Source organism: Herpailurus yagouaroundi, unplaced genomic scaffold (assembly GCF_014898765.1).
Source record: "Herpailurus yagouaroundi ecotype Mexico unplaced genomic scaffold, PumYag 182, whole genome shotgun sequence".
Taxonomy (NCBI): Eukaryota; Metazoa; Chordata; class Mammalia; order Carnivora; family Felidae; genus Herpailurus; species Herpailurus yagouaroundi.
Window position 1 is genome coordinate 8,065,465 of NW_024412413.1, and position 19,902 is coordinate 8,085,366.

General features: G+C 38.0%; 2 protein-coding genes across 4 annotated transcripts in view; one reads left to right on the plus strand and one right to left on the minus strand.

Annotated features, from left to right (window-relative positions):
• The window catches only part of XPNPEP3 (X-prolyl aminopeptidase 3), a 74,970-nt gene extending 72,491 nt beyond the window's left edge, over positions 1-2,479 (minus strand). For both annotated transcript variants that reach the window (XM_040490733.1, XM_040490732.1), the window contains exon 1: positions 2,042-2,479. In XM_040490733.1, the coding sequence (XP_040346667.1) occupies positions 2,042-2,105 (64 nt within the window). In that variant the 5' untranslated portion in view covers positions 2,106-2,479. The remainder of the gene's footprint in view (positions 1-2,041) is intronic.
• Positions 2,480-2,573: 94 nt separating this feature from the next.
• Positions 2,574-19,902, plus strand: part of ST13 (ST13 Hsp70 interacting protein) — a 32,693-nt gene continuing 15,364 nt past the window's right edge. Inside the window, exons 1-5 of one of the 2 annotated variants that reach the window (XM_040490738.1) lie at positions 2,574-2,853; positions 8,859-8,916; positions 10,688-10,763; positions 12,733-12,803; positions 16,834-16,900. In XM_040490738.1, the coding sequence (XP_040346672.1) occupies positions 2,744-2,853; positions 8,859-8,916; positions 10,688-10,763; positions 12,733-12,803; positions 16,834-16,900 (382 nt within the window). In that variant the 5' untranslated portion in view covers positions 2,574-2,743. The remainder of the gene's footprint in view (positions 2,854-8,858; positions 8,917-10,687; positions 10,764-12,732; positions 12,804-16,833; positions 16,901-19,902) is intronic. The other variant, XM_040490737.1, reaches the window with a different exon arrangement.

Genomic DNA, 19,902 nt, shown 5'->3' on the forward strand with positions numbered 1-19,902 from the left:
TATGTTCATGTGTGGTGCTCAATGTTTGTTGAAAGAATTAACTGCAAACAGGCTTTTAAAAAATTATTCTCTACTTATTCAAAGTTTCCTATTGTACCCAATACTCTACTCAAAGGCTCTGTACCCAGAGTCTTTCTAAACAGCAACCAAGAGCACCACAGACATTCAAAGGTCTATTTAAGAGCACCTTGGGGCGCCTGGGTGGCGCAGTCAGTTAAGCGTCCGACTTCAGCCAGGTCACGATCTCGCGCTCCGTGAGTTCGAGCCCCGCATCAGGCTCTGGGCTGATGGCTCGGAGCCTGGAGCCTGTTTCTGATTCTGTGTCTCCCTCTCTCTCTGCCCCGCCCCCGTTCATGCTCTGTCTCTCTCTGTCCCAAAAATAAATAAATGTTGAAAAAAAATTAAAAAAAAAAAAAAGAGCACCTCATGTCAGTAGAATTTTTAAACTCTGAAACTTAGTAAAATCCCAAAATGACATTTAAAAAAAAAAAATCCATTACTGCCTTTCTTGAGCCCCTAAGTCACTTGAGTCAAGACTATTACAATCCATTGTTATACCGTCATTTATCTATTGCTTATCCATCATTCTGACTAGATAGTGAGCAACTCCACGGAAATGCAGATTCATCCACAAAGACTGCTACAAAGTTATTGAATGAAGAGAACATTCTTTCTGGCTCAATAAAAAGTTCCAAAAGGCCTCTACTAAGCCAGAGTTAAGACCTAATGGTGGTACAACAGAAAAAGGACTAGATGGTAATTACACAATTAAAATTTCTGACTTGCAACTTGTGATCCTGTGTTACTTTCAGTTCCCCATCCATAAATTGAGAATACCTACCCTAACTTTTAACTTGTGAAGATCCAAGGAGATCTTATCCAGTCAAAATGCCAATACATATTATGATATTAATGGCAAGAAGCGGTTAAATTTACTTCCTGCATTGAGGCAAACTGAAGCATAATGAATACATTTTTCAACGATCTTAGCATGTATGCTCCAGTATCTAGTCCTAAACTTTCATTAATAAGGTTTTACACAAAGCCTCAACAAATCCAAAAAAAAAGAAAAAAGTCACAAGGCTCTGTGATTAAGATGAACTCCAAATGTATTCATCTACTCCCATGGAGGACAGCTTTCTGTAGCTTAACTGTTAGAACCAAAGAGCAAGTTCTGTGCACGGGACAATGGTTATTTTTTTATTTTTTACAGGAAGAAATCTTGATATAATTACCATCCCATTTTCAATAAATTAAAGTACATCAATGTAACAAGTATGTTCCAAGACATAGATTTGATTTCAAATACCACATGCTCTGGTTCACCCACCGTTCACCTATTGGCCAAAAACCCTGAAATATGATCCAACGGCAGATCCGCCCGCAGGGTAGATAATTCAGCTTTCACTGATCGAGGTTTATGTTCATCAGATTAATTGTTCACGATAGGGTACACCCTAAAAGAATGGTCCCCATTATTCCTGGACTCCTTCATCTTGCCTTTACCAACAGGGCTTTCAGACATTGAAAAGCCCAGGGAGTATCTCCAAGCATTACCTCTTCCGAGAGGAACTGCTCAAATGATTTGTATTACTAAACATGTTTCTTGTACATTCTGTAGACAGCTCTCAAGCCACTCTTTGAAAACACGAAAACAGGATTTTCGATAACCTAACAAAAGCAAGAGCTACTTGATGGGAGACACTTTGTCACCTAAGCAAGTGATAACTGAGACAACGTCTGGGAGTCCGAGTAACTTTGAAGACAGCCCCTCTGGGGGATGGCACACACTTTCTCTCGGCAGTCATTCCTGCTTCCCAGAATACCTCAACGGTAGGGAGAACAGGGCCCACCCTTTTCCAGAAGCAGCAGGTAAAAAAGAAATCCGAGGAGCGCACAAAGGGTTTGGGAGTGGAAGCCCCAGCACGAGAATGGTCCGCCGAACCAGGTATTCCCTGAGACCAACTTGGATTCCTCTAGGGCGCCTCAGGTTTCTCAGAGAGCAAGCCCCGGAAGGGACACCGTGGGAGGTGAGTCTAACCTGAGAGGCAGCGGGCGGTTGCTACGGCGGGAACCAGCTTAGCTGCTGACAGCAACCACGACATGACGGCCTCGCACACGCGGCAGGAAGGATAAAAGGAAAACAGCCAGAGAAGCAACGGGCCGCCGAGCTGTGTCGCCAGGAAACCAAGCCAAACACCCCTCCCCTTCCGGCCGGCGCCGCTCGCGGGGCTTTCCTTCCCCCCAGCGGCGCTGAATGATGACGTCACGCCTCAGCGCTATGATTGCCTTCCTGACAGAGAGCCCATTTGGCGTCAGGTCGTCGTGCTCCATTAAATGCCCGTACGCATAGGATGTCGGATTCTAAATGACTACCAGCAGGGGCTGATATTTCTCGTCTTCTTAAAAGCACCATGTGGGGGGATTGATGCACCCAGAGAACTGGGTCAGCATTTAGAATATATGAATGCGGGCGTACAGGCAGGCAACAGCCTGAACAGCCACACTTCTAGAAGGTTCTAGGCAGTGCGCAGGAGCAGAGGTGGAGGGAGTAGGAATGAACAGGCGAAGGACCCGGGGTCACGAGACCGTTGGGTAGGAGGAGCCAGCGGCCGGGGAGGTTCTAGTCGGTTCTGTCTCGCGGCAGCCGCCCCCTTCCCCACGGTGACGCTGGGCTAGTACCTGCGCCTGGAATCGGGCCGCAACCTTAGCTGCGTCCGCCGCCCGCCGTCGCTTCTGGACCATGGACCCCCGCAAAGTGAGCGAGCTTCGGGCCTTCGTGAAAATGTGTAAGCAGGATCCGAGCGTTCTGCACACCGAGGAAATGCGCTTCCTGCGGGAGTGGGTGGAGAGGTGAGACCCGGGCCGAGGACCGTTGGGGGTGGGAAGAGGGACGGCCGGAGGGGGAGCTGGGCCGCAGCTGGCGCGGGGAGGACGAGCGGGGAGCTCTGCCGCGAGGCCTGCTGAGTTGCCTCCTCTTTGTGGCTCTCCCTGGCCAGGAAAGGAAGGCGACTTCAGGGGCTAATGGAGGACCGGGAAGCGTAGATAGTACAGAGGCGGGGACGGGAGGGGGGGTGGGGTGGGCACAGCTGGGTCCCCTCACCCTGAGGTCGTCCGGGGTGTGTCTTGATCCAAATATAAATGCAGACGATTGCAGGGACTTGGGACACTGTAGACGTGGTGGTGGGGAAAGGGAGCTGCAAGATTTCTCTTTCGCGTAGAGTTTTCTTGAAATCTCGGGCTTCCTGTTTAAAAGGTCTCAGTGACACATGGCTATTTTACGCACTACGTCTTTAAATAGTGTAAAAATGATAACTTGTTATATAATGAGTTGTAATAAAAATGGTAACACTGTTTGGCTACCTTTAAATTTACAGCGATTCTAACTGCGTAGAATTATTTTGGGAATCACTTACTGTATCTCCGTAGTAGCAGTGTCATCACACTCAACACTTGAAAAATGATTTTTCAAGGACCAGCATGTAGCCATGATCTATTCTTGTTATTCTTAAATCTGGAGTACTTCGTTACGTGCGCGGAATTGAGTAGGCGTTGTGCCAGATGCTTGGAAACAGTATAATAAATGCGGAAATTTGTCGTAATATTTACCATATAATAGAGATTAATATTTTGCATATTGGAGGGGAACTTAAGGGAGAAAGGGAAATCTTCCCCGAGATGATTTTTAAAAATCACTATTAGTGGTGAGGAATTTAAAAGATGAAACAGGCACAAATCGCACCTCATGGTGATAATAGCGACAGTGCAAGGCAACGTGACTCAGAGGTACTACTCTGAACATTGATCTTTTCATAGGGGAGGAGGAACACACGATTACCAAATACTTGAAAGAATGTTTTTTTCAACAAACTCTTATAAGGAAGAAGCTTAAGTTAAAGTTTGTCAGCGGTGTATATAGTGGTACAATTTTTTTTTCTCTGAGAAGCTTCTCAGTCTTTTACTTCTCCAGTTTTTTAACTACTGTAAGATTTTGCTCATGCTATTAGTGTAAGATTCCGAGAACACTTACTGTAGTAACGTAACTATTATTGACAATAGCTAACAAGAATACCGTTTTGTAACAGAAAAACCTACAAGATGCTAATTTCAGGACTAGGAATTTAGGCCTAGATTTTGGTCCTTTCTTCTTACTAAGTTGACAATTTCAGTGTCTCACTTGACACGTGAGTATGCTTTTATTCTCTTATATTTATTTATTTAAAAAAATTTTTTTTCAACGTTTATTTATTTTTGGGACAGAGAGAGACAGAGCATGAATGGGGGAGGGGCAGAGAGAGAGGAAGACATAGAATCGGAAACAGGCTCCAGGCTCTGAGCCATCAGCCCAGAGCCCGACGCGGGGCTCGAACTCCTGGACCCCGAGATCGTGACCTGGCTGAAGTCTGACGCTTAACCGACTGCGCCACCCAGGCGCCCCTATTCTCTTATATTTAGTCATTAAAGGAAAGGCTCGAGCCTACAATTAAGTTGTTTCTAAAATTCCAGGTAAAGCAGGCATATATACCACAGGGAAGTTTAATACTTGGCATCAAGAGTGAACATTATACTGAGTGTATACAATGTTTTGTTCCACTGCTCAAGAGGAAAAAGGGAGCTGTGAAGAAAAGGTTAAAACGTCCCTAAAAACAATGTAACTTGTGCTGGAGTGATTATGGCTGTGTAGAGAATTCTAGTTTAAGGTCTGGAAAATATTGTCAGACATTATTTCCAGAAAATACTTAATGTATCTTTTTTTTTTTTTTTTTTTTTTTTTAACATTTCACATTGGTAATTCCAGGATTTTTTTCCTGGTTCCATTTATACTTTTTTTTTTTTTTTTCCCATTTATACTTTTCATGTGGCATCCTAAATTTTTGGTTTCATTATGGGATGAGGCATCTTGGCACGTGTAGGGGCCCTATTCTGAAGCTTTTGTTATCTCTTTATTTTAATCTAAATTAAAATTTTTGTAGGCTTTGAGGCCTTTGCTTGAAGTATATCAATTTCTCTCTGACTTCACGTCATCCTTCTTAAGTGCAGGATTATAGAAGATTGGGCTGAATGTGGAGATTTCTGGGCCCAGGAATATTCCTAAGCCTAATCCTACTTTTATTTATTTATTTTTTTAATTTTTTTTTTCAACGTTTATTTATTTTTGGGACAGAGAGAGACAGAGCATGAACGGGGGAGGGGCAGAGAGAGAGGGAGACACAGAATCGGAAGCAGGCTCCAGGCTCTGAGCCATCAGCCCAGAGCCTGACGCGGGGCTCGAACTCACGGACCGCGAGATCGTGACCTGGCTGAAGTTGGACGCCTAACTGACCGCGCCACCCAGGCGCCCCTAATCCTACTTTTAGAGCTCCCCAAGTTGCAACCATTTCAGAGTTCTCTCTTCATACTAGATTAGTTGTAGGTACCCTGGCTTAGACATTAAAGAACAATTTATTTAGTCTATTTGCTTATTTGCCAGAATTTCTACCATTGTTTATAGCTTAAAATTTTATTTGGTGTTAAAAATTTATTTAACAGCCTTTTCTTTTTTTTTTTTTTCTTTTAAAAAATGTTTATTTTTGAGAGAGAGAGAGAGAGGGACAGTGCAAGCAGGGGAGGGACAGAGAGGGAGACACAGAATCCGAAGCAGGCTCCAGGCTCTGAGCTGTCAGCACAGAGCCCTATGCAGGGTCGAACTCATGAGCAGTGATCTCATGACCTGAGCTGACCTCAACCGACTGAGCCACCCAGATGCCCCAATAAGAGCTTTTTCAATGGGACGAAGGGAAATACGAAGCAGAAATTTTTTTGTCTTATTAGTCATTGAGGATCCTGGGAGACTATGATCTTTTCAACAAATATGTTTTGGGATTTTTTTTAGAGGAAGCAGCATTGTTTGACACTGTTTTATTATTTCATTCTATGGTGATTTAAGATCAAAGGGAGTATCTTTGTATTCTAATCTCCAGCACAGTGTTTGGCATATGGCTTTTCAGTAAATATATTAAATGAACAGGTTGCATTTCTAGTCTCAATGAGTTTAGAATGTAACACCCAGTGTTTTTGTACAGGTGCCTAAGTAACTATTGCTTAAAGCAATTGGTATGTATCAAATGAAGGGAATTATGAATGAGGTCTTGTGTGATTCTGTATGAGGAAGGTCTCTGCACTAGCTCTAGTTGGCAACATAAAAGACTATACTGGCAAAGTCCAGTTTGCACTGTTGGGCAGGGAACTAGCTTGTTTTAAATCTTGGAAGCATTAAATGAAATTTCTGTACATATAAATTGGTGTTAATCTTCTGACAAGTAACTAGAATTCAGAATGTGAGAAACTGTGTAGCTTGTGAATAAACCTTGTGTTCCCTCCCCTCCAGTTTTAAAAATAAAAAAATAAAAATTTTGAAACTTGCAGGAAAATCGCAAGTACGATACAAACGATATGTTTCCTGAAACTATTCCCAGTGTTGTGCCCCCAGCACCTTTGTGTATTTCCCACAAACAAGGACAGTCTGTACAATGTAATCATCAAACTTGGGAAACTAAGAATCCTGCATTAATGCTATCAAATCCTCAGAATTATATGTTGTACTTTATTGTTTATGACTCCTAATATCTATTCTGAAAGAATTCTTCAGTCATTTCTTGACTTTCATGACCTTGGCAGTTTTGCATATTACAGACCAATTATTTTGGATAATTTCCCTCAATTTGGGTTTGTCTCATCTTTCCTGAGGATTAGATTTAGCTTAACGCATTTCTTGGCAAGACTGGCCCTTCCCCAAATTTTAATGTAGGTTAGACTGTCACGGCTGCGTTTGAATGTGTACCTCAGTACATTCCTGAATGTTGCATTTCGAAACTTAGGGAAAAAACATGGCCTTAAGAGAGGCCATGTGTCTTCATTAAAATTTAACTGCAAAGAACTGTCATTTGATTACTGTGCTCTTTTGAAAAGTAGTTTCTCTGTAGATTAGAATTTTAAAGAATTTTGTTGTGAAAGGTACTAAGTGAAGATTTTTTTGTAACTTATATGGAACAGAATGGGAAAAGTGTGCACATTTCTCTTGATTGGTGCTTAACAAGAAATTCCAGACTTTGTTATTGCATTTGCTATTTTGTTTTGTTGTTGTTTGCTTATTTTGAGAGAGAGATTGAGAGCATACAAGCGGGGTAGGGGCAGAGAGAGTGGGAAAGAGAGAATCCCAAGCAGGCTCTGTACTGTCAGCGCAGAGCCTGTTGAAGGGTTTGAACTCACAGAACCCTGAGATTGTGACCTGAGCTGAAATCAAGAGTTAGATGCTTAACAAACTGTGCCATCCAGGTGCCCCTGCATTTACTGTTTTAGATTTCTAGGTTTGTTTCTTGTTGGCTCCAGTGTAAGTGAAAAGACAAGCCACAGGTGAGAGAAGCTATTTGCAGCACATAAAACTGACAGAGGGCTTGTATGCAGAGTATACAAACACCTACAGATAAATGTGACAATCTAATAGCTGGAGGAGAGTTGAATTTTACAAAAAAGGCTATGCAGGTGGCTGATAAATAAGTGAAAAGAGACTCAACTACAATGGGATACCACTGTACATCTATCAAAATGACTAAAAATTTAAGACGGACAATAGCTAAGTGTTGGCCAAGTTGTGGAACAACTGGAATTCTTAGGCACCGCTGATAGAAGTATAAATTGGTAGAACTTTGGGGAACCAGTATCCATTTAAATCCAGCATACACATACCCTATGTCCAGAAATTCCACCCACCTGAAATGAATGTAAACATGGATATAGAACTCCAGTTATAAAAAATCAATCCTTAAGGGTGTTCTGAAGTAGATTCCTTTTGGTTTTCCAAGTTAATATATCTCCTATTTTACAAGGCAAATTTTTAGTTAAGTCTTCGTGATCTCCAGCTTTCACTATCCTGGAGGCCCTTAATCCATTTAACATTTTAGTCACTGGACTGCTTCCTGGGGCCCATATGCTTCAGAGTCTGCCCCAAATGGAGCATATAGCACTAATTCTTCATAATCTTTTTTTCCTCCTTGTATTAAAGTTATTTGTGTATGATTCATGGTGTTGCCTTAGAATGTTTGGAAAAGAAGGACTTGCAAGGCCAAGGGGAAGTATTAATTGGTGGATTGTGGGAAGGGATAAGGAGAAAATTTATACTGTGAGGGGCATTTGAATATAAGCAGAAAGAATCCTTGTAGGTCCCAGTCAGAGGAAACATTTTGAATTATACTGTGATTTCATAATCATTTCATAAACTGCTTATTTGAATTTAAGTGAGCTCTTACTAAAGTTGAAGTTTTGGATTCAGTATACCTGTACAAATGATTTTGTCATTAACGTGTTTTCTGCCTCTTTTCTTCTGGGAATGGGCACAGAACAGCTATGTAATTATGTTTTTATTAGGCTAAGTGAGGCGAAGAAAGGGTTAGATTTTCATTAACTAGTTTGCTAAATCGGGGCGCCTGGGTGGCTCAGTCAGTTAAGCGTCCGACTGGCTCAGGTCATGATCTCATGGTTCGTGGGTTCGGGCCCCTCATTGGGCTCTGTGCTAACAGCTCGGAGCCTGGAGCCTGCTTCTGATTCTGTGTCCCCCTCTCTCTCTGCCCCTCCCCTGCTCATGCTGTCTCTCTCTGTCTCTCAAAAATAAATTAATATAAAAAAGTTTAAAAAAAAACAGTTTGCTAAATAAATAAAATTTTAAGATGAAAAAATACTGAAGCATTCAAATTAATTGAGTTTACTCTTAAAGGTTTGAAAAGATAATCATCTGTGTCTTTTCTTTCCAGCATAAATAATGTTGCTTGGCTCAGTAAATTTTAGTTTTCTAAACAAGTATCTTTTTTCTCATCTTCCTCAAGCATGGGGGGTAAAATACCACCTGCTACTCATAAAACTAAATCAGAAGACAATATCAAGGTAAGTTATGAATTTCATTTGTATGTTTAGCAATAAAATTGTATATGAAGTATCTTACAGGTGTTTTTAAAGTGCTGCTCTCAAATTACCACTCCTGGTTTCTTTAGGATCTCTTGGAGATAAGATCTTTGTAAAATTTCTATTCAGACATCAAGTGTCTGGCATCTGATTTAACACCAGGGTTGAACGTTCACCACGTTTGGGAGTAAATGTTCTGTGTGTGTTATATGCATGACCTGTGGGTGGTAAGCTCTGTGATTGTATGCATTTTGTAGTCTTCATCGTCATTCTATGGTTAGCACCTAGCACAGGGTTTTGTGTATTGTGGGTACTTAATTAATACTTGCAAAGTAAATGAAAAATAGCCCAAATCAGTAGTTCTTAAGTTTTTCTGCCATACCATCTCAGGGATATTTCTAAGTTATGAGTCATGATGTTGCTTTAACATATTTGCCAAAAAGGTGAGTAAGATCAGGAGGAGTTTGGCAGTAGCTGAAATTTAGTGATGGGGGTGGGTATACTCTTAAGAATGCTTCCTTCAGAATTCTTATTTCTCCTATTTTGGGCTTTTATGTCTAAAATCCCCAAGTTTACTGATTAGAAGTTGATAAGAAAATTTATTTTATTATTTAGAACCTTAAGGTTTATCTATTTAGATATGAAATCAGAAGTTCTGTCTTTGAGCAAGTGATATAATAGAACTTCAGCAAAAGCCTTCAAAGTAGTTATTCTTTTTTTAGAGGAATCATTTGTGAGTTTAGTAGTTTCTGATAGGATACTTTTGGTAGGATACCTAAATAGGATATTTTACCATGTGGTAAATGTGTATGAAGACAAAATTATATTTAATCTATTTTTGCTAAAATATTTTTGTAACAAAATATTCTGATTTGGAATTCTACCTGGTCTTATTCAGCATATATGCTAAAGCATCTGACACCTTGCATATGGTATTCTCAACATATATTTTGTAATAAGGTAGGGCTTTGATTCCAATTTTTAAGAATTACAAAGAGAAACCTAAATAACTGGTTATGTAATTTTACTAATACAATCGTATGAATAGACCAGGGTGTGCTGATTGTGATCTATTGCCTACGATACACAGCATCATTAAATGGAAAGGTCAAAGTGCAGAGCTGTCTTATATATATGCATTGAGAATATCTAATGGGATATGCCAGAAATCACAGCGGTTACTTACAGAATGGGAAAGAAATTTGGTTTTCATCATGTGCACTTTGAAATTCTTTGAATTCTCATCATTTGTGTATTATAGTTCCATTGCTCCTTATTTGAAATTCCAAACTCAAAAACCCTTGAAATTGTGAAGATTTTTAGTAAGTTTGTTTGGCAGTAAAGCATAATCTAAACAGATGTGAGGCTATTTATAGTCTTTATCCCACTTATTATGAATGCTCAGACTTTCTTTTGCAGAAGTAATGTGTTGATTATGGAGAGTTGTAGACCACAGTGCCTGTTGAGGGTGTAACATAACTGTGGGATATGCATTTGTATTAGCTTCTATAACGCAATATTTTTTAAATTCTAAAACTCGTCTAAAATGTTTGGATGAAGGATTGGACCTATATTTGATTTAAAAAGAAATGAAAACAGAACTAAAGTTTACCAAAACAGAACAAGAAAGGGAGCATTAACAACTGAAATACAATGGATGTGAACAGTTTACATATAAGTTTTTATAAATTAGTGTGTATATATTGGGTGTGTTATTAAATACTGAAAGCGTTGTTTGCCTTCCCTTTGCTAGGAAGAAAAAACAGATAGTAAGAAGGCGGAGGAAAACATAAAGACAGACGAACCATCAAGTGAGGAAAGTGATCTAGGTGAGGAGGTAGTAGTTTGTATTTGATAACCTCATGATAAGATCCGGTGCTGATTTTTACTAAATGGACTAAATCAGGGCTATCTAATAGAAATGTAATGTAGCTGAGCTACATATGAAATGCAATTTCTAGTAGCCATTTTAAAAAAATTAAAAAGTAAACAGATGAAATTAATTCAAATAAATGTATCTAAACTAACAAACCTAAAATGTTAGCATTTCAACATGTAATCAATATGGAGAAATTATTAGTGAAATATTTTCCTGTTTATCATATGACGTCTCTAAATCCAGAGTGTATTTTTATCTTTACAGCACATTTCAATGCAGATATTAGGGGTTATATTTTTCTTGGAAATATTTGATCTATATTCAAATTTAATGAAATTTGTGGTTGAAAAAGTTGGGAAACATACCCAAATTTTAAATATATGTAAAAGTTTTTCCCTTTTTTTTTTTTTTTTTTTTTTTGGTAAAAGTTTTCCAAGGGCCCCTGGGTGGCTCAGTTGGTTAAGCCTTTGGCTCAGGTCAGGATTTCAAAGTTTAACGAGTTGAGTTCTGCATCAGGCTCTGCTAACAGCATGGAGCCTGTTTGGGATTCTCTCCCCCTGTCTCTCTTTCCTTTCCGTGCTTACACTGTCTGTGTCTTTCTCAAAAATAAATGAACTTAAAAAAAATTTTTTGATAAGATCCAGTGATAAGATGAAAATTGTTTTTAAGTTTTTCAATAACTGAATCAAATACCAAAAAATTATTTTCCTATTTGTACTTGTACACACACTGATGAAACTTGTTCCTTTTAGAAGAGATGATATGCCATTAGTTTGGTTGTTTCTGTTTGGGCTTTTTTTTTTAGGCTGCAAACTGACAAAAAGTCTCTTCCTAAATTTGGAAGTCCTTTGAAACTATAAACACATATCCCAGATACTAAATGGGCAGTCTCCTAACTCATAGAATCTGTCTAAAAGCTAAAGAAGAGTACGTGTAATTTTTCAAATTTTGAACCAAGTGAACTTTGGTACTGTTAGAAAGGGCTTCTTGTTTGGAGGCTTAATTGAAGATCTTTCACTTTTTGTGTAATATCTTTTTTAGTCTTGTAATTTTCTAAAAATTTCCATTAGTATAATAATGTCTTAACCAACTCTTTATCCAAAAGCTTTTCCTTCTTTTTTTTTTTTTTTTGTATGAATTAAGCTGTTTTATGATTAGGCAAAGTGACAGGCTCAGTTACCATTAAAAATTGACTGAAATGTTTTCGTTTGAGGTAATTCTGACTTCAGGTAGCTAATTTCAGTTTCATTCTTTTTTGACAAAAGGAAACATTAAATTCGCTCTGTTTGCTAAAAATGTCTCTTAATGCCCATTATTTTCAAAAGTTTTTTATATAGAGCAGTTACTTTGTTTTGCTTTGCTGTAACAAATTACAGTTGTCATGAAATTTATGACATACCTCTTATTACTGTTTTGGCTATAGTGCTAGCTTTGGCATTTGAGTCTGCATTAGCAGGGTGCCTTTATTTTAAAATTAAAATTTATTTAAAAAGTAAATACTTCATTATGATTTACATCATTATAATTTGTGCTATCTGCATAAAGTATTTTTTAAAACATTATAGTACATTGATGTGTAGAATAAAATATTTGAATGGAATCATTTTGACACAAAGTCAGTGGAGTGTGTGTGTGTAATACTAGAAACTGTGCACTTGCCAACATTTCTAGTATAAGATTAAATACCGCTGGTGATGCAACAGTTAAAATGAAATATAATTTTAACAAAACAATACAGTAGTATTTCATAAGGAAATATTTTTATTTCCCTAATATGTTTAAATAAATTAACATAAAGTAAAATACTTAATTTATCAGTTGCAGTAGCCATAGTTTATTAGTTTTTAATAGTCTTATGTGGCTGGTGGCTGCTATGTGGGGCATCACAGGTCTTACTATCATTTTTTTAACTTTGGCAGAAATTGACAATGAAGGTGTGATTGAACCAGATACTGATGCCCCTCAAGAAATGGGAGATGAAAATGTAGAGGTGAGTCCAGTGGCTTATTTTCTGCTTGTAGGAAGGAATGTAAAGGTCCCACCTATCGCAATGACTTTTATGATGTAATTCTGCCAGGAAAATCACATACTAAATCTTTCTCTAACTTAAGGCATTTAGGAAAGCATTTTATTTTAGTACTTAAAACATTTGTAGAAATTCCCATTATTTTGTAATCATACTCTAACAATCTTTGAAATCTTTGTTATTTGTCGTTTATCTGCTTTTTCAATTTGCATCTGGTTTGACTGCTCTTTAAGTTCACCTAACATTTACATTTACAAATGGAATTACTTATTAATGGGATATCTAATATTAAATTGGCTTCCAAAGTGATTTTGTCACAATGGGTACAGTGTTACCCTCAAGGTGGTGAAAATTGGTTCTTGGAAGGGGAGCTTACAAAAAAAAAAAACTTACATATTACAATGGTTAGTGGTCTTCCAGAGGGTCATAACATACATGTGGTATATCTGTGTGGTATTAAAATGGAGTGAGGGAGTATTAAAAAATGTCTCAAATGGTTCTTTGGGGTTTGATAATGAGAAAGGCTTGAGAGACACTGAAATATAGTAATTGTGGTTTAGAAGCTGGGTCCATTTCCTCGTCAACACTTGATACTATCAGATTTCATCTCAGCCAGGTGTGAAATGGTATGCCCTTGTGGCTTTCAATTTGAGTTTTTCTGATTTCTAATAAAGTTGAGCACGTTCTAATGTTTATTAGTCATTCATTCACAGGTATTTGTGAAGTCCTATTTTGACTTTACCCATTTTTCTTCTGGTTTGCCTTTTTCATACCGATTTATAGTTCATTTTATATTCTAGAGACTAACAATTTATCATTTATATGTGTTTTACATATTCTGCTAGTTTGTGACTTGTATTTTTTATGTTTTAATAAACAATCTTTTCTCTTAAATTGATAATTCTCTTATATATCATGCTTTATTATCTCAAGGTTATAATTACTGTAATATATTTTTCCCTTTTGAAAACTTTATGTTAACCTTTCACCTTTAATCTACCTGTCAGCGCTATTAAAGAATTTCTTTCCCCACCAGTGCCAAAATGCACTGTTTCATGTACGTGTGAGCCACTTCTGGTGCTGTGTTCTTGTCTAATTTTTTTCTGTGTGCTGATGACACATTGTCTTACCTTAACCTTAGGGTAAGGACCCCCAGCGGTCTAGGAATATTTTGGCTGTTTTGTTGGCCTTTCTTTTTCCATATAAATTTTAGAATATTATCAAGTGTCATCCCCCCACCCCAAATCTAATTGATTTAGAATTGCATTAAATCTAAATCAAGTTAGGAGAAGATATAGTTCACTATTGAGATTAACTACCCATGAATCTGTATCTAATTTTTTAGGTCTTTCCTAATGTTTTTAAGTAATTTTTTAGCATTTTCTCCATAAAGCTGTGTGCATCTTTAAGAACAAATATAGGTACTTTTTGTCATTCTTTGTAAAAGGAATTTTTTAAATTATGGATTTTATTTATTGATGATGTGTCACTTTCAGGTATTTAGATTTATAATACTTCATTTGTGCTACTTGGGATATATTGGGCATTTAAAAAAAGTTTTCTAATGCTTTTATTTTGAGAGAGAGAAAGTGGGGGAGGGGCAGAGAGAGAGGGAGACGCAGAATCTGAAGCAGACTCCAGGCTCTGAGCTGTCAGCACAGAGCCCTACATGGGACTTGAGCTTGTGAACTGTGAGATCACAATCTGAGCCAAAGTTGGGCAGTTGACCGACTGAGCCACCCAGGGGCCCCTGTTGGGCATTTTAAATTCTAGGGTTAACTTTCTTCGTTCTGGAACATTCCAACTAATACCTTTCAAATATCGCCTCTTCCCCATTCTCTCTACTGTCATTCTGGAGCCCTAGTTAGATATGTATTAGATTTTTTCACTATTAAGTTTCATCTCTTTATCACTGCTGAATGATGTATGCTGTTGATGTTTGAATTTGAATGCTTGTGTTTTTCATCTTTATGCTTTGATTCATTTTAAAGTACACTTGGTTATTTATAAGTCACTTTTTCCTTACTCATTTTCAAAACGTGCGTCTATTTTCTTAAACACATTAAAATCTTTATCAAACTCTTACTGGCCTTATTCTTTTACTTTTCCTGACTCTTGCTCATTTATTTGTGGATGGTTTGTGTGTGTGTGGATATTTTGACTGTGTGTACTTATGTGTTGATATTTTGCCCATGAGTTCTTTGACATTTCACCTGTGGAAAAGTTTTTGGGGCCTGGGTAGAAGGTGTATTCCTCCAAAGAGGGAAGTGTTTGCTTCCATCAAGACTCTGGATTGGAGCTACCAAGTCAAGGACCACTTTAAAATCTCAGCATGGTTTTTCTGTTGTTTGTGTAACTATACAAGTAATATGAATTCCACCAGAAACTCTGGCTTATCATTATAAGTTTACAGGGGAGTTTCTTTTTCTTTCTACTTGGCTGTTCCTTTCATTGGGACCAATTTATTTTGGGTTTGCTATTCTTGCAGGTATAGGCATGTGGGTGGGATTCCAGATTTATTGGAGCGTATCTGATTAGACAACATGTATTCTCTTCACCTGACTCTAGATTTTCTTTCATGTGTCCACTACATTCAAAAACAGAATTGTGAGATCACCGGGTTTGACACCTGCTAAAAGGGTGAAAGCAGATGGAGTACTTGGCTACCTTACTGGATTTCAAGTCTTCATTTAATCTTGTTCTTTGAGGATTTCTACATTCTTATGTCAAAGATGACTTTTACATTTATTCAGGGTTTTATGTGTACCATGTTGCCATAAACTGAGTTTGGTTTTTTTTTCCTTTTTAATTACTCTGGATTTGTAGGATGTCTGACTATCTGGTAAAGTGTGTCTTTGTTCTTTTTTGTTCTCTGTTTGAAAAAGATTTTTAAACTTGTAGGAGTTTTTGTTGGAATTTGAATTTACTGAGTAACTTGCGGTTCGGTTGAAGTATTCAAAAATTTTTTTCTTGGGGCACCTGGGTGGCTCAGTCAGTTAAGCCTCTGACTCTTGATCTCAGCTCAGGTCTTAATCTCAGTGTCATAAGTTCAAGCCCCGTATTGGGCTCCATGCTCAGCGTGTAGCCTACTTTTCAAAAAAAAATTTTTTTCCCCCATGAACATGGTATACATCTTGTGTTCTTTAATAGAATTTTACTTTTTCTCTCCATGAAAGTCTTACATGTTCTTAGAATGGTATCCTGTTCTGTCCAGTTTTGTAATTGATTTTTGCTGATGTGGAGGAACTCTTATTTTTTTATGTTGTTTGTGTGTTTCTAAGGACTTTATTGAATTGTCTTAGTAGATCTAACAACTTGTCAGTTCTATTGGGTTTTCTAGTTAAATATGAAGACAGCTTGGTGTTTCCTTCCAATTCTTAAACCTGTCAAGTTATTTTCTTAATGAACTAGCCAGCAGCAGTAATATTTTTTACACAGTGGTTAATGGTGGAATGAATCTTTTTGCCTTTTTTAAAAGAAATAACTACTTTCCATTTAGGTAGGATGTTTGCTCTAAGTTTTTGTTACTAATGATCATTGTACTGTCAACATCTTGTATTCTGTACAGTATAGGTACTCTGTAGGTCTTTGTTCGAACAAAAGGATGAGACATTTCACTTAAAATTCAAGTATAACAGGACTTAGTTACATCTTTATGAGGAGATTGAGTTTTAGTATTTGTGAATAACTAGAAAGGAGTTGATAAGACCAGGGCAGGAACATCTTGCTTAGGTTGGTTGGGATGGAGGGACACAAAGGTGATGTCTAAAGTAAAGGTAGGGAGTGCAATTTATTGTTCATTATGAAAGATTAAAGCTCATCCTGTGTAATTTCTTACTAATCACTTACCATAGTTATCCTCTTTGTTCCCTGGAAACAAGAGAAGAATGAGTGAAAATGAGGGTTATATCTCCCCATCCCTAAGAAAGCCCAAGCTGCTTCCTTCTCTTTGCTTTCTCTGTTACTTCTAAGTTGACCTACGATTTCCCCCTAGATAACCGAGGAAATGATGGATCAGGCAAATGATAAAAAAGTGGCTGCCATTGATGCCCTAAATGATGGTGAGTGATTTTTTTTTCGTCTTTGCTATATTTCTATATATTCTCTTTTTCCCTGCAGCAGCTGTTAAAATAGTGGAAAAGTGGAAGGGAATTTAAATTTGCTGAGTCTCTTATACTGGAGAAGAAAGTAAGCGTCCTATTCTCTACCCACCCCTTTCCCTTTGATAAAGAGGCAGAAACCACTCAGGTATCAATTACCTTGCCTCAGGGCATTGGACGCATCTTTCTGTGACTCAAAGACTCCTTTACCAGCTATATCCTTGTGTTTCTACACTTGAGAAGAGGCAAAAGTCTTTAAAAAAAAAAAGGGTAGTAGTAGCAGCACAGTGGCTCTTAACTTTTGACACAGCAACACCGTTGGCAAATGATGTCCATAGGATAACATTCTTATTCTAATCTTTGCATTTTAGATCCACTTCAGAAAATCCTTTCAAAGTGGGAGAGTGCTGGTAGTATTAAGCATAATGTTGAATCAGTTATAATTTATAAAAACAAATCCTTTCTTGGGTACTATGCAGACCCTTACATAGCTGTGTGTTAGTGTGCCACAATGCCATTGTGGTGGGGCTGCTGCTGTCTGTTGCTGGAGTGCGTTTGGACTTCCGCCTGTAGAATTAGAAGATGACTGAACTTTAGGAGTTTAGCGTTGATTGCTATTCCAACTTGGCAAATGTATTCACTTTCTTTTTTTTGTGATCTCACCACCTTCTTAGTTTAGGTTATTTTCACATGTTTATGCCATTGCATTAGCCTCAATAATTTGCCTACCTTAAATGTCTAGTTCCTTTATTGCTTTCTGTTCACTGTCCCTAGATTATTCTTTCTTAGAACCGCTTTTTATTTCCACAAATTCCTTTGCTTGTAACCTCTGACTAGCTTTTTGCACACTTTCTGAAGATCTTCATCAAGGCATTAAACCTGCTAGAGTCAGATCCCCTATTTTGCCTTCCCAGCCTTGTTCTCTTCTTTTTGAATATTAACCTCTCATTACAGCCAGACCTTGCTGTCCTAGAATGTTCCTACACTTGTGCTCTGCTGCTTCTCTCTAAAGCTCTTCTTCACCTATTTCTGCTTTAATTCATACCCATCAATTGATCTCAGCTACTTCTCTTCCTGACCACTCCTTTTCCACACTAATCTTTTAATTTTACTACTACCTAATGTCTATTTATCCAACATTTATTTTGTGCTTTCTACCTACCTGACAGTTTTATTGTATTTAATGTGCATTATTTCATTAAAACTTCATACTACTCCCGTTTTACAGGTTAATGAATAATCTGAGGTCTCAGAAGGGTTTTGACTTGTGCAGGATCTTACTGTGCCATGATACCAATTCATTTATTATTTTTGTCACTTATTTTGGCATATTGTTTTATATTTCTTAAATTTGTTTTCTTATTATTGCCTTAGCAATTTTTAATAAAATGAAGATGCTGCCGCTACCTAATAAGTCATGTTCTTGTTTTTCCACATTTCTTTCCAAGCTGTATTCATGTGTAAATTTAACCTAGTTCTAGTTTTAGAATAAATGTAATTTTATAGTATATCATAGAGGGATAAAACATTAGTATTCTAAGCCTGGGATTGTAGATTCAGGCCCTGCATGGGGTTGGAGAGACAGGAATATAATTAAACACTGAACTTAGGAAGCCAGAGTGCCTGGGTTTTGAATCCCAGTTCTGGCACTTACTAGCTAGGCAAACTTAGAGAAGTTACTCTTTGTCTCTGCTTCTGTTTCCTCCTTTGTACGATAAGGATAATGTACCTACATAGTATATTGAGGAATAAATATGTGTATTATGCCTAGAATAGTATCTGGTACCATTCTTACTAAGGTAGTGGTTTGTTTTTTTTTTTTTTTTTATGTTTATTCATTTTTGAGAGAAAGCATGAGCAGGGGAGGGGCAGAGAGAGACGGGGACATAGGATCTGAAGTGGACTCTAAGCTGACAGCAGTGAGCCCGATGCGGGGCTCAAACTCACGAACCGTGAGATCATGACCTGAGCTGAAGTCAGACCCTCAACCAACTGAGCCACCCAGGCTCCCCAAGTTACTGGTATTTCTAAAGTGTCAGTATTCTTACTGAATTTAAGATCTTAGTAAGTGTTTTTAGCTGTCACGTTATTAGTTATGTTACTTTTATTATGCTTTTCCGTTTAATATATTTAAAGCTTAGCATGTTCTAGGCAGTGTTTTTATTTTATTTTCTTAATATTTATTTTTGAGAGAATGAGCATGAGTGGGGGAGGGGCAGAGAGAGAGGGAGATGGAGAATCTGAAGCAGGCTCTGTGCTGTTCCTGCAAAGCCTGACTTGGGACTTGAACCCACTAGCCTTGAGATATTATGACCTGAGCCGAAGTCACACGCTCAACAGAGTGGGCCACCCAGGCACCCCTCTAGTCAGTGTTTTATTTTTTATTTTTAAGATTATTTTATATTCATTTTTGAGAGACAGAGGGCGAGCGTCGGAGTGGCAGAGAGACAGGGAGTCACAGGATCCGAAGCAGGTTCCAGACTCTGAGCTGTCAGGACAGAGCCTGACACGGGGCTCAAACTCACAAACCGTGAGATCATGACCTGAGCTGAAGTCAGACCCTCAACCAACTGAGCCACCCAGGCGCCCTAGGCAGTGTTTTAGATGCTAGATATACAGTGAGAAAAACAAAAGAGACTACATTTTTTTCCTTTGAACCTCATATATTACTGGGGAACAAAACCAAATTGTAATTTATTTTTTTTTTTAATTTTTTTTTTCCAACGTTTATTTATTTTTGGGACAGAGAGAGACAGAGCATGAACAGGGGAGGGTCAGAGAGAGAGGGAGACACAGAATCGGAAACAGCCAAATTGTAATTTAATGTTGGGTGGTAATAAGCGTGATGAAGAAAAATAGAGCTGAGTAAAAAAAATAGTCACTGATGAAAGCTATATTTTGCAAAGGGTGGTCAGAAAAGTATATGATGAAGTGAGTAAGCAATGTGAGAAAGAGCCTTTGAG